This window comes from Centruroides sculpturatus, unplaced genomic scaffold, assembly GCF_000671375.1.
Source record: "Centruroides sculpturatus isolate CEXI.00-Female unplaced genomic scaffold, Cexi_2.0 scaffold21, whole genome shotgun sequence".
NCBI classification, from domain to species: domain Eukaryota; kingdom Metazoa; phylum Arthropoda; class Arachnida; order Scorpiones; family Buthidae; genus Centruroides; species Centruroides sculpturatus.
The window spans coordinates 893,293-908,093 of record NW_019384490.1 but is presented as its reverse complement, the minus strand read 5'-3'; the positions used below and the strand labels follow the sequence as shown (position 1 = coordinate 908,093).

Sequence of the window (14,801 nt, the reverse complement as noted above, 5' to 3'; positions counted from 1 at the left end):
ATATTTTATGCTGAAAATGAATGGAAAAAATAAATTTTTAGATAAAGAGGTTTACAAGATAAACATGTTTGAGATAGATAAAATTGATATACAGTTGAACCTATGTAAAATAAGTCCTTACTGTATTCAGTGTTTTGTATTGTTCTGTTTATTGCCATGTTTCCATTATATCCTGTATTTGAAGGGTAATTAATTGGGTTGAAAACATTTACAATTAAAAATATTAGTTCACTGTTAATGGGGTACATTTTTTCCTACATTTATTCTTCAGCAATTTCTATCATATAGGCTATATTTCAATTAATTTGTAACTGCTTCAAAAGTTTCTTTGTAAACCAAACGATCACCATAATTAATTTTCTTTCAGACTATACTAAAATTATTTAATATTAAATTATTATAATTATTAATTTCAATAAGAGATGACACCTAATATCTACCTCTACTACAAAATTACTTAATATATATCTAATTATTAATAGTAGTGAAAAATAGCCCAAATAATTATGGAATCATTTGGTTTATTATTAATATATCAGGCTTAATGATGTTTATATAAAAAGTTACTTTATAAAGAGAAAAAGAAATATTTAAACAACTTATTAAAATTTACCTGTACATTTAAAACATTCAATGTGAAAATATCTGTCTTGAACCCGTAATGCGTTCCCACTGCATTTTTTCTTGCAAACTTCACAAATAACTTTTCCTATAAAATTAATTGAACATTATATTCATTTATTATAGATATAATTCTTAAAAAATAAAAATTTATACATATAATATGTGGATTATTTGAATTTAAAAAAAATTTGAAGGGAATGCAAGTTATATGATGGTGTGGGTTATATATGAAATTTTGAATTTTAATCATAAACTTGTGCCTATGGATCAATGACTTCTACCATAGGCATGGTGCATAATGATGAGTGGGTTATGAAAATATTTTATTTTTATTCTAGCAATTTTCTGCAGAGTATACACCATTGCATGTTATATTCCACTGTGTTATAAGTGCAAAAACACAATAGTTTTCAATATCAAAGTAGAACGTTAAATCTTACAAATTTAATAAAATGAATTGTTTGAAATTATGTTTAAAGATATCTTCTAACTTAATTATCGGTACTAATGACAACCCTAAAGAACCTTTACTTCCAGTAACAAAACGTTTAATAAATTGTCCAATGAATGCTTTCAACCTTACCCAAGATCTGCTTCAGGTTAGAGAACAATCAAATTCCAAAATCGGAATGCTTGGAATAGAACGTTTTTAAACATTAAATTTAAAACATTTGGAACATATAAAACAAACAGAGACTTAACAGTTGCAAATATGCAAATTTACCATATACATATAAGGCAACCCCTGTGAAGCAGACCTTGAGTAAGGTTGAAAGCATTCATTCAACTATTTATTAAATATTTTGTTACCGGAAGTAAATGTTCTTTNTTAAATTTTAAATTGCATTATATTAAATTCTAATTCACAATATATCAATATTTTTTAAGAGAATAATTTTCTCATATTTTAACAATTCATGACTGAGACAATTATTCTAAGTTGCATTCTTTTGACAGAATATTTAAACATTTAATGCAACAAGCTCATAAATCATGATTGTAAAATTAGTTTTTCAGATAGTATTAATCATTTCATGATTTTTCAAATTGATATGACAGATTCTACTGTTAGCTTATAAGTTGTTTGATAATTTAGATTAAAAAAGCAGCAAATCTTGGCAAATGAAAACAAGTTTAACAAGGATTTTACTTTTGAGTAGTTTTAACTCATCTTATATATTGCTATATGATATTAGTATGATAAACATTTTGGCAAGAATTCAACAATAAAAATAATGATGTTAAAAGTAATAATTCTCAAAATGTCCTTCATTTTCATTAAATAAAAAAANAAAATATTTTAATTTAAACAAATTGTTTTTAATTCTTTTATGTTATTTATAAGCCAAAAGGATTTATGTATATTTTTGAAATATATAAATATAAATAAATTAAATGAAACAATTTGTTCAATAGGATATGTGATAAATAAGCAAAAATGCAATCCAACTTAATTAAATACATAAAAAATTAAACTACTTATTAAGCAGTTTATTTTAACTATTTTATATTTTCTTTTATTCTCCTTTTAACTACTCTTTTTTGCATATATCATTAAAAAAATAAATCTTAGTTGACCAATGAAATTTATAAGGAAAAAAATCAGAATTATGTTTATACATTTTCATTATCAGAATTATAAATTTAAATTAAAAAAAAAACTCAAATTCAAGCTACATTATTATTCAGCAAAGCATCAAAAGATAAATTTAAAATTAAATTTCCATAAAATTAGAGTTTGATTGAAATTTTTGAATTGGTTTTTAAAAAAACTTTATAAAATTAAAACATTAATTTACTTTTCATATTTTTAATTTAAAAAAAAATGTATTAAATCGAAAAACAACTTCTTGATAACTTAATACATTTTTTTTAATTGTATTTCTTAATATTAATTTGATAACAAGTTTGAAAATTAAATAGCAGCTTCACCTAATAGCAATAGGTGTGGCATGTTCATACGTTCTTTTACTGAGCTTATCGAAGTTTTATATCGCGATAAAACTGTCATTGTAACTCGTCTGCGTGGATATTCGAAGACGATAATAAAATAATACAAATATTTAATCTCCTATCAATTTCTAAGAAAATCGTACAACCGGCAATTAATGTATAGCGCTTTTGGTATTTAAAACAAGAACGATGTTACACAAGATTATATTTTAACGTGTAATAATTTAAATTTGATCGAATCTTGCATCATTGACACTTTCAAGGAAATGTCCTAAATACCGAATTAATAAGCCGAAATGGAATAACCCTACTTTCATCTTTATTAGGACTACGCCTAGATCGTTATTGATGAAAAACTACTTTCAAAGTATCCGAAATTTATAAATATAATCGGTTTCAACTTTCTTCTATTAAGATGAACGATAACAACAATGAAACGAAAAAGACATATAAAAGAGAGGAAGAAATAATCCATTACAAGGATATAATAGCATATACTGCATATATATATACATTATAGTACGGCATTAATTACGCCGATTTCTACTTAAATATAAAATTCTTACCCATTTCTTCCTCGTCAATGACTGATTTTTATTAATTTTGAAGTATTAGTTGCAGAAGTCCTTGCGATTATATCAAAAGACGGACGTCTATACAACCTGCACTGATGGGTGGGCCTCGTGCATACTACGTTTACAGCAAATGCAACACACGCTGCTAAACCTTACCCGACAGCAATTGACGCAATCGATGTAAGAACGTTCTATAATTTTGAAACTGTTTTAATTATAATTCCGTAAAGATAATCTAATCACACATCTATCAAACGTCAAAATAAATCAATTATCAACTTACTTATTTCTTTTTCTTTTGTGGGAGGTTTAATATGAAATTCCTTATAGTGAAAAATGTCACTTTCAATATTGTTATAAATTTGATAATTCTGGTTAAAATCTTTTAAGATTTTTATCTTAAAAGATAAAAATCTTAAGTCTGTTTTCCATTAATTAGTATCTATAATTAAACTAATAAGACAAAATAATTATAGAAAAAAAAATTTTTCAGTAACTAAACTGTTTTATTTCGTATGAATATTGAAAAACAGGAACTGTTTTTATGAATTTTAAATCGTAAAACAATTGAAATTCAATCTGTTATTTATATATAGTTAATTTATTGTAAAAAGGTGCGGATATGTCACGTCTTTAAATATTACATAAACATCCGAGAGTTCAAATATGATGAGGTACGAGATTCTACAAAGTCATTGTCAAAAACTAAATAATTAATAGTGAGATAGCATTAAATGTCTTTTAATGATACATATATAATATACTTCTTCCTTTTTAAATCCAATAACTATTCAATGTGAAACATATAGCCTACAAACTGATATCCGTGTAGGTGCCAAACTGCTAAATATGATTCTGACGACGGTAGCAGGTGTAGGTTTTAAATGAGACACGCTATTTTTCGGAATTTTTCTCCAATAAAACACTATCACTAAATATAGTCATTTATTTTAGTAGCAAATTGATTGGGCGACATGTTGCACATATTTTGTTTACATTTTCCATCAGTTTGCGCGATCTGACCAGAAAGATAACCGTTATTAGGCCCACTAATTTTCTCTGACCAAATATTATTTTGTTAGAGGTTTTTCTATTTTTGGATGTGTATATTTCTGAAGATAAAGCAATTGTAACACTCACGTTTGTCTAGACTTTAGAGTACAGTTTCTAGAATCTGAAACCTGTTCGGTGGCTGTACTATCCTATTTGCGACAGTAAAACGGTGTTAATTAAGGATGAGTAATTGTGCTTAGATAATTCGGTTTAGAAATTTTAAGATAATCTCAAAAATGTTTTGATATGAAATCAGTTTTCTTATCGAATGTGAATTTGTTGGAATGACTAAATAACGTAAAAACAGATTCTAATCATTCAGTGATACTAATTAAATTTATCTGTTTTATTAGAATAGATTACTTAATATAACAAGGTACTAAGGTTACAACATAATTATCTGATGAGAAAGAGCCACAGATATAATAGCAAGTACCTTACAAATATATTAAAGCAAAACAATCGTGTTTATCTCGAGCGAAGAATTTGCTATCATGTTCACTGCTTAGCAAGACAACATTATAGGCCTATCACCGTTGTCTTGCCGCAGTAGCGTAGCGCCATTGAAAATATAGAAGATACGCTGAAAATATTAGTGTGTAATGCTTATTGATATTCTTCTTATTAATATTACTTGTCCAGAGCTTATTTGTTATTTAAAAAATTCTGGCAAGATATAATTTACTAGCTTTGAGTAATTTGCCACTTGGCTGCGTATTTTAAAAGCACCCAATTATATAAAAATGGGCCAATTAAGTTCATTCATTATGCATGCGTAAGTAAAGCTAGTTACCGATATATCCCAAAAGTTTTCGATGAATGAACAGGTGAGGATAATGTTGTTGATAAAGTTATTTTACATTTAAATTTAAATTTGAACGTAGAAAACCGTAGACCAAATAGGTGAGAGTCTGCATTTCCCGAAAAGATTGATGTCAATCGGGCATGTTTATCTTTCTAATCGGCCAACAAAATTGCTTCCAAATGAATAATTTTAATAAAAATAGAAATTTGGAAAAAGATATGAAAGTGGAACCATGTTTCTGAAGCGGACAGGCCCAACAGCGCTCTTTTACGCTATGAAAACTGCAGTTTCGATCTCTATTCGAATGTAAAATGCCTCCTAAAATCTTTGCTATATTGCCTGTGCCCATCTCATCTACAGAACGCTATGGCTCGGAAGACGTAGGCCTGCTTCTGTAATTCAACTGGCCTCGCTCTTATGAGCACACATCATGACATAGTCTCCGTGATTGCAAACAGAAAAGCGCATCGTTTAATATAGAAATCTTGTAAAGAAAACAAAAATTGTACAATGCTTTCAACTAGTAAAGATTATTCCTTTATATACCGTTGCTAAAAAAAAAAAAAAAAATTAGTTCCTATAGAAATTTGTTTCAGGAGTATCTGTACTGTACAGTACATGTATCCGTTTCTTCCTAATCAAATAAANTTAAACCTTTCTACTTAATTAAAATTTCTGCCAAAAGAGACTAGTTAATTGAACCTGATAATATTTTTTGTTTCTACATAAAAAAATGAATGTAGCAAATATTTTAATAATTGATTTCAACAAAAAAATATCAACTAATGCTATTTTCTTTTAAATGAAATCATTTCCAGATAAGTTAATTATTAACTTTCATTTAATAATTAAACCTAAATCTGAATTTTTCAATGCTGTACTATCAAAGCCTATCAGTTCATGATCAGTGACCAACACTGCTAGCGTAACCAGATGGAATAAGATACTAATAGTTCACAAAAGTTCTACTTCATATACTATGATAAGAAAAAGATAGTTGTAAAATATACATTTTTAAGAGCATATCATTTGAATATAATTTTGTGCCCATTTTTTAAAATTATATTGCATTTATAGAATATATTTTACAAAAGTAGACATTTATTATATAAAAACATACATAACCTGATACATTAGTAATACCAAACTATCTGCAGGATTTTTATTGGGTTATATTAAGGTTAATTAAATTAATTTGTTAAATTTATCATGAGATGATGGCTTAACCACCTACTAGAGGTAGATGGTTAAGCCAAATTGCTTTCTTTTGGATTATTAATTAGCCTTAATATAGCTTCGTAAAAATATTTATTATAACATTTAAAATGCATCTTCGTAACTCCATCATGATCATTAGGAACAAAACCATTTTAAATCAAAACTATTTATTATAACATTAATTGTATTTGCCTAAAAGTTAGTATCAATTATACATATTGAAATAAAACAAATAATTGTTCTAAAATTAACACTGAATATCAGTTATTAAAATATTGTCCTGGATTTTATATGGTTAAATCAAAAATCAATTTAAATTTGTATAAAAATCAGATTTCAATTTATATATTTCAGATATCTTTTATTTTTAAAAGTTTGCTATCCAATTATTATCATCTCAAAGCTATTATTATTTTTTTTACAGTTAGTTAAAAAGATATCAAAAAGTGCTTTTGCCTTATTAGTAAGATTTCATTATTTTATAGTATAATTTAACATTCCAAAACTGTTGGTCAATTTGTCATAGATAAAAAACCGGTTATTGAAAATTAAATTAAAATATTATTATTGTACAAAATAAAGATATTTTTCATTTTTAATTTAAATTTTAAAAGTTCTCTTTTTTTAGTATATTTACTTTTACTCTTTTCACCCTGTAGGCACTAAGAGGGTCTTTTATCAAGCCCATTATGGGTTTAGCCAGACCACACAAAAGGGTAGCCAAATAGTGAGGATGAGATTGAACATATAAGAGATGGACCAAAAAATTCCTGGGATTTTTCAAACCTGTCCTCTTGGAACCCCCAGAGCAGTAGGCTGAGACCTTACTGCTCGGCCATCCAACTGTTTTCTTTATATTAGTGACATTAATTTTGTTTTATTTGACCTTAATTTGCAGACATCTAGGATATATGTCATTTATTATTTTTATATTTATTCTAAAGAAACAATCTAGAATTTGGGTTGGTTATAACAAAATATTAAATATGAGTATATTGACAAAATAATTGTAAAAAACGATGGAGTCAGACTTTTTCTATTCTTCTTAAATGTAAAATACACTTGTAAATTACACTTAAATGTATTTTCTTTCACTTCTGACTTATGGATATTCTATAACTTCAAAAAGTTTTTAAAACATTAAATCAATAATGAATAAAAAATATTAAAGCTAAAAAATGTAAAAAAAGGATCAGTTTGCAGAGAAAAATACTTTTTATTTACATTAATAATAAGCTCCACAAATGCATTTTACTTATGAAAGGCCTCTTCAGTGGGGCTAATCTTGCACAGTACATGCTCCAACTTTTTTTATGTTGGTCGGATGTGATGTTTTGATAGCATCATTCTTTTGTTAATCATTATTAAAACTTGAATTCTATGAATCAACTCAATATTCTAAATCAGTGATGGCTACAATTGGTGGTACCATGGCAAGATCTGATCCACAAGCCATTTTTTAAGGCTCATAGAGTTCTATTGTTTTAAGCTGACCCTTAAAACAGTAGAAGTTTTGGCACGTGTTTTCAAAAGGGAGACCTATAAGGATGGAACCTTCACTTCTACTTTTGGTAAATGCTAATTTTTTAAAAATTTCATATACCTTCAATTGTATATGCCCACCAGTGACCAAATAAATAAAACCATTGAACACTAGTGGGTTCATACATGGCTAACAGACTTGCACATGGAGTTTTCTGGGTTTTCTTCATGTTAGTAACACCTAAACAAGGGCCAGTTTCCCATAAGACCTGCTAGGAGGTAGGTATTCCCTTCAGCAGACTGCCCGTATGTCATGTTGCCATAGTCGAATAAAACAATCAATCAGTTGTATACTTTAAGACAGATAACCCAGCTTTGTGAGAAATATAACTATACAACTTTTTACAAAAGCAAAATCTTAAATCTCAGTTTGAAAGACTGTTGGATGCAATTACACAGTTGAAAACTGCAGGGATTCAACACAGGCAGAGCTACCTTAAGCCAATGGTCCAGTAGCACAGATCATTTCTAGAAAGCTTGAAAGAAACCATTCAACAAACAAGGGGTTTAAAACAATAAAGAAAATTGAACCCATTTTTAATGGACAAATAGCTATATTTGAAGAGGACAAACCAAAGCTCTCAAGCAGTGACATCAACCCTTCAAGTGTGCACCCATGATGACGTGATGTGGAAAATCAGATTTTCCACATCATGTCATCATGGCAGATACAGAGTTCTACTGGTAATCAACTGTTGATCTTTCAAGTTTGAAAATTTACATAGTCACATGGTAATACAGTGCAATCATGAAGTCTAATGTAAGAAAATGATAATTAAAACACTGTATGAGATTATAGGAAATCTGAATTAATCTCAGTTAATACTTATCTTCTGAAATTTTAAGTCTTTTTTTTAGGTCATATTTTTAGGTTTTTAGGGCTTTAATATCTGCAAATTTTGCCAGTTTTTAGATTTTAAAAATACAACTTAAAACATATTTATTGAGTTCTGGACCTTAGCCATTCCAAAGTTGATCACTGCTGTTCTAAATTAGGAGAATTAGTTCTTTAGTTCTCTCATCATTCATTTTTAATTAAATCATTAATATGGTATAAATTTCTAAGAATAGACAGAAACAATTTTTACTTCACTCTTTCTTTAAATACAATCAAGTCTACTTAACAGAGTATTGGATAAGGGAGCAATTCACTCAAGAAAGTACTCTCCCATGTTCCTGATTTTTTTCTGTACATTTTATATTAGTGGAGTTATATACTGTTAACAAAGCATCAGATAGTAGAGCAATCCATTTAAATATGCACCATGTTGGCTGCTTATTTCAGCAGCCTGAATAAGGAAAATCTATAAAGACCTATCTTTAATCTTATGACAGATCACCATCCAGGGCTCTCGACACTAAGATATTTGTTGAGACTTTGTGAAACTTTTCATTGATCAGTTTTTAAATAAATGTGAGGATCCGAACAGGGGTCGACTGAGAGGTCCAAATGAAGGGTATCGATCGGAAATTTAGAGTGCTCCTTTTCATACACGAATGGAAAGGATTAGATGTCTCAATCAAACAATGGAAATTTTTGTGTAAAGTAGTTAAACAATGGAAAGGAATAAAGTCGAGAAAAAGCGACGAAAGAGGAATCATATTCAGTCATGACGCTGACCTCTCCCGCATCCTACACTGGGTGTCGAATTGTCACCAGGTGACAAGAAGAGATCAACGGAGAGGCGACAGGTTAGGAAATCTATAAAAAAGTGTGATTCAAGTTACAAAAGTTCTTGGTTCATAGTCTTATCCTCCTGGATGTGTGTGTCCCCGTCAAATCTTGAAAAGAACGTTTCAGATCTAGTGGAAGCAACCTCATCTGTAGTGTCACCAGACGACCTCCAGGCTCGTTGGTTTGTCCAAGAAAAATCACCTGAAGCAGTGCCATTTGCCCCAGGGTCGATGATTATTTCACCATCTTCGCCGAACTGTAGGAAACGGAAACACGAACTTTTCGAACTCTACTTGAACTTTATCTTCACGCTTCGTGGTGTGATAATCCGTCAATCAAGAAAATATTGTAAGAAATTTTAATGTTATTAAACGGTTTTATATGGTAAACCTGTCTTGGTGAATCAATCAGTGCCCACACAACAGTGTTTACCGCTCAGCTGTCGAAATCTCACATCAATCGGCTAACCTCACATAAACACACACTAAAAAAATTTCTTACAGAACCATAATGAACATATTTTACTGGACACATATAAGAAAAGTAATTACATATTAAAAAGGTATCATAAAATATATATAAACAAACAGTGAAGACTCTATGTATACATCCTCATTTCAAGGGGACAATGTAAAAAGTGATTAGCAACCAGATTTCAGAGGTCACCCTGATCTTACTTTAAGGCAATATATACTGTATTAGAGAGCATTCAGAAATTTTAGAGCAAGGACATTCACATCTTTTCAGCCAACCTCCTACTGTATTTCTAAGAAGTAAAAGTAATCTAAATAGTAATATTAACTGATTATTCGATAAAGTGATAAAATTGATGATATAAGAATTGAAACCAATGTGTAAGTACAATAAAATTATATGATCATGAATTTTAACATTTCCAAGGGTATAATAAGTTATATGGCAATCTTAAGATATGAGGGAATGAAGAAAATTGAATACCATGAATAACCCCTAGGTGATTTTGTTACTTCAGATAAGAAAGCAGTCTGGATAAGGGAACAAGATGCAGCAATCCTGAGAGTGCTCTCTTAAGCAGATTGGACTGTATTTTTATTAATTTTTCAATATATTTTTTAATGTTATCCAAAAAATTCTGTTTCTGTTCAGAACCTCTGTTGTAATGCTGAGTCACATTAACCATGATAACAATGAAAGTTTCTATCATTTGCATTAGTGTTTATTCTATCAAAAACATTTTCTTCAGTTTCTTGTCATTTATAAAATCTTATTGATGAAACATCTATCGATATATTCTATGAATATGATTGTATCTAACAGAACACATTGACTTCTTTTTTTCATAAGGCTCAATGCTTTGTGATATTTCCTGCAGTTTTCTTAAGATCAAATTTCTGAATCATAGTCTGTGGAAAATGTGATAAATTGTTAAAACTCAAATACTAAATTTTCATCTACATTTATAAATCATCTTAAAATGTTGAACTTGAATATAATTACAGTAGAAGCTAGTGACATTTTACATATTTCTTTTAAAATTCATTATGCACAAAAATTAAAATGACTATGTCAATCATCATATACCTTTTCTGACAATTAGTCAGAAATATGTGAATTAATATACACAGTCATCAATTGATTAAAAGTTCAAATTTATCTATGTTTATTATTATATAACATGTTATGACAGTCTCTTAAAGCTTTCTAAACATTAACATTTATTTGATATGAAAGTCTTTTCATAAAAATAGTTAACAAATCTGAAATTTATTCATGGTTTATGTATAATTAAAACAACAAATTATCAAAACTTATCAAATATTTTCTTAATACAGTTATAAAATAAACAATTAAACTTCTATATATTTAATGTATTTTCAAAATAATAAATACTTTTTTTGTCTAAACCACAAATATATAAATCCATTTCCATATTTTTGCTGAAATATGATAAAAACTCCTATAATTAGTTGCTTAAAATTATTCACAAGATAATCAGGTATATGTTTTAAAGTTTCCAGATAATTTGGTTGCAATTTTCAAATTGCAAACCTATAAATTCTCACTGTTGTCCATTGTCTGTCCTTTGTTAATTAATCTCGAGAATGGAGATAGATGAAAATTAAGATAAATATGGATAGCTCAAAGGCCTTAATTAATTTATAAGTTAAAATATCATAAAAACTTGCAGCCCAGCATTATGATGGTGTCACATTCTTGATTAAATTTATGCTAAATTCTAGAGAACAATTTTTAATTTGATTTTGTTAAGAAAAGTAAATTTAAATAAAAGTAATTTTCTACTNAAAAAAAGAGCAATTAGATGTAATTTTTTTGATTCTAATATAATTTTCCATACAGTAAAGTATAAAAAATGATAAAAGTTTTTCCTAATCACATTAAAAATTTTATTAACATTGTCAGTAATTGTCTCAGTTTCAGAATGTTGTCTCACAAAACTCAAGGTTATTAAAAAATTATTTGTAATCTACAGTTGTGCAATTAGACAAAAATGCAATTATTTCAGGTGAAGGTAAAATTGTAAATTATCTATACTAAAAAGTGCTGAAGAAAATCTCAGAAATTAATAAGAGGAAGATAGAATTTTAAAAACATATGTTTTCAATTTTTTTTGAAAATAAAACAATTTGGAATATAATATAATGATTCAGTAAATATAAAAATACAGTATACATATGAAGGAGAACAAATAAAAAGCATAAGAAGATGCAAACTGACCCAGAATTAAAACAGATGATATATAGTCTCATCTTATATACATTTTTCTTTTTGTTATATAGTGGAACCCCGATTAACGAACGTAATCCGTTCCATGAGTCCATTCGTTAACCGAATTGTTCGTTAACTGAAGCAATTTTTCCCATAGAAATTAACGCAAATACAATTAATCTGTACTAGCTGTCAGTATTTTTGTAATTTTATTTGTAAAATGGGTTTTCTTTGATTCTTTTCAAAAGAAGGTTAAAACTTTTGCATCAACCCAATATAATTTAATATCCACATGTTAAAAGCGAAAACACTATTGTTAAGTCAGACCAAAGTTCAGGGAGAAGTAAGAAAAAAAACTGTACTGTACTGTAGTTGTCAAAACAAATGCGATGCAAAAACAAATGACGTAACAGATCAGATGGATCAGATGGAATGTCTGCAGGGAAGATGAAACTCTGACAGAAGCGGTCATAAACAGTCGATCTAGGTTAAATTTTCGGAAAAGGGGAACAATTTGACAAGTATAAAAACATCACTTACGATCGCTAAAGTTCTAAAATAACAGATAGCAGAAACAATAGGCTAAATTATGAGCAAAAGGCTTATATGTTTATCAACAATCTCCAATCAGAGTCGACGAACAGGTGTCAAATAAACGCCTCAGAACAAACCTTTCTCGTGACCTGATCTGGTTTTGGTTTTCACCTGGAGACAAAGAAGAAAACAATCAGAAAGTGAAGAATGGGATGCAGGACTAATCATAAGATGAGATTCAAGGAAGAAATACTATAAAAACTCTGAACCTCAAGGTCAAAACACAGTTTTCCTAAAAATTCTATGGTGATTAATCTGCGTCGTCTTCATCTGGATTAAGCCTGAAAGTCATGCCCGCTAAAATTTTTGTTGTGTCTCGCGGACCGCTCCAGTCGTTGCAGCTCTGTCACCTACCATAGCTTCTGTGACCAAGCGAACCCATCTCGTCCGCTCTGGGACTACGACTGATCAGCTTACACTATCGTAGGATTAGTGATACGCCACACCTCAGTGACGGGAGAAAATACTGTAGAAAAGCCATTTCCAACCACCTCAAATATATAAGCATCTTCCCGTTCTAATAAATAATTTTCACTGTAAAATACTTGTCATCTTTGTCTCCTCTGCCACCACCAACATACGAATGGACCCTAGACCATCACCGACACACAATTAACTGATTCCCCCTAAAAGTCAGCAAGCTTACAAATTTGACACAAAAAGCCATTAAGTTCATTATCTGAATTTTGTTCATTATCCGAGACAAAAGTTTTGCAAAATAAAAGTTCGTTAACTGATTTGGTCGTTAACCAGGACGTTTGTTAACCGGGGTTCCACTGTATTTACGTGGCAAAAATATATTGTTTTCCTTGATTCTAACAATATTAAAAATAGTGTTTGATATAACTTTCCTCGTTAGTTTTTCACAGTATTGTAATGATAATTTAAAAAAAAATGAAGTATCCTTTAAAAAATTAAATGGTGTTTTTTATATAAATTTAAGATAATAATCTAATCTTTCCTTATAGTAACAAAAAATCAGAAGACAATCTAATTAACTCTCCAAAATGTCTCATTATGGAGATAATCCACAATTCTACCTAATAAAAATTTTTTTGCAAAAATCAAGAAATGTTAAAAATTGTTTCTTTTGTTACTATGCCAGATGATGACCATAGTAACAACCATTTTTTAAATTACATTAATTATTACTATANAAATTAGTTCCTATAGAAATTTGTTTCAGGAGTATCTGTACTGTACAGTACATGTATCCGTTTCTTCCTAATCAAATAAACGTTTTCGTTTTCTTGATCCGACTTCTTTGAATACAAGAGGAATGTCGCATTTTTACAGATTTCATTTGTTATTAATTTCGATTTTAAGAATTTTCTCTGAAATCTTTTAAATAATCTATCGATTTCTTTAATAGTTTCATTACAAAAATTGCATCTGTGGCAATTTTTCACGCATTACTTATCTACTGCGGATTAAAAAATCGTACCAAATGACCACTGATATCACAAATTCAAAATTATAGTAATTTGGAATACAGTATTTTAAGTTTTCCAATTTTTCTATGGAATTTTATTGTAGCAAATAGTTTTTGTGCCACTTTCGTCATAGCTATTATTAAATACTTAAATGTTTAGCTTTTTTGAATGTTTACTACTTTCTGTGCTATAAATTTATAAATATGGTAGAATTGAGAATTGTGGTTTAATATATTTTCTATGGAGCACTACGCCAAATTATCCAAATGGTGTAAAAATTCAAAAAATAAACTTCTTAAGGGCGGGGCTCTGGGTAAGTGCTCCAGTTAATGGCGGTACTGCCCTTCGCTACATGTCGCGTTGCAGTATACAAATAAAGAAAACTAGTCTTGAAGATTTTATTTCCTATTAGTAAAAAATAACGTTAATTTTATTGAACAAGAATCATTATAGGCCCTCAAGTTTTCTCCGGCCCGGCAAAAAGTCCCTAACTCCCTTTCCTTGACGGCTCTGCTGGCTGGTTTGGCTTGGTTTGATGGGATAGGCAAGCAACTCATGAGCGATCTGCCAAGAGGAGAAGCCCCCTGGGAAGACTTTCTATTGGAAACTGGGTCCCTATTTAG

The 14,801-nt window shown here is 29.1% G+C and overlaps 1 protein-coding gene across 1 annotated transcript in view; it reads right to left on the bottom strand.

Annotated features, from left to right (window-relative positions):
* LOC111621739 (actin-binding LIM protein 3-like) overlaps nucleotides 1-3,518 on the bottom strand; it is a 106,273-nt gene extending 102,755 nt beyond the window's left edge. The window contains exons 1-3 of the mRNA XM_023363966.1: nucleotides 3,436-3,518; nucleotides 3,144-3,343; nucleotides 614-709 (exon numbers count right to left, since the gene is read on the bottom strand). Of these exons, the coding sequence (XP_023219734.1) occupies nucleotides 614-709; nucleotides 3,144-3,147 (100 nt within the window). The 5' untranslated portion in view covers nucleotides 3,148-3,343; nucleotides 3,436-3,518. The remainder of the gene's footprint in view (nucleotides 1-613; nucleotides 710-3,143; nucleotides 3,344-3,435) is intronic.
* Nucleotides 3,519-14,801: the final 11,283 nt, after the last annotated feature.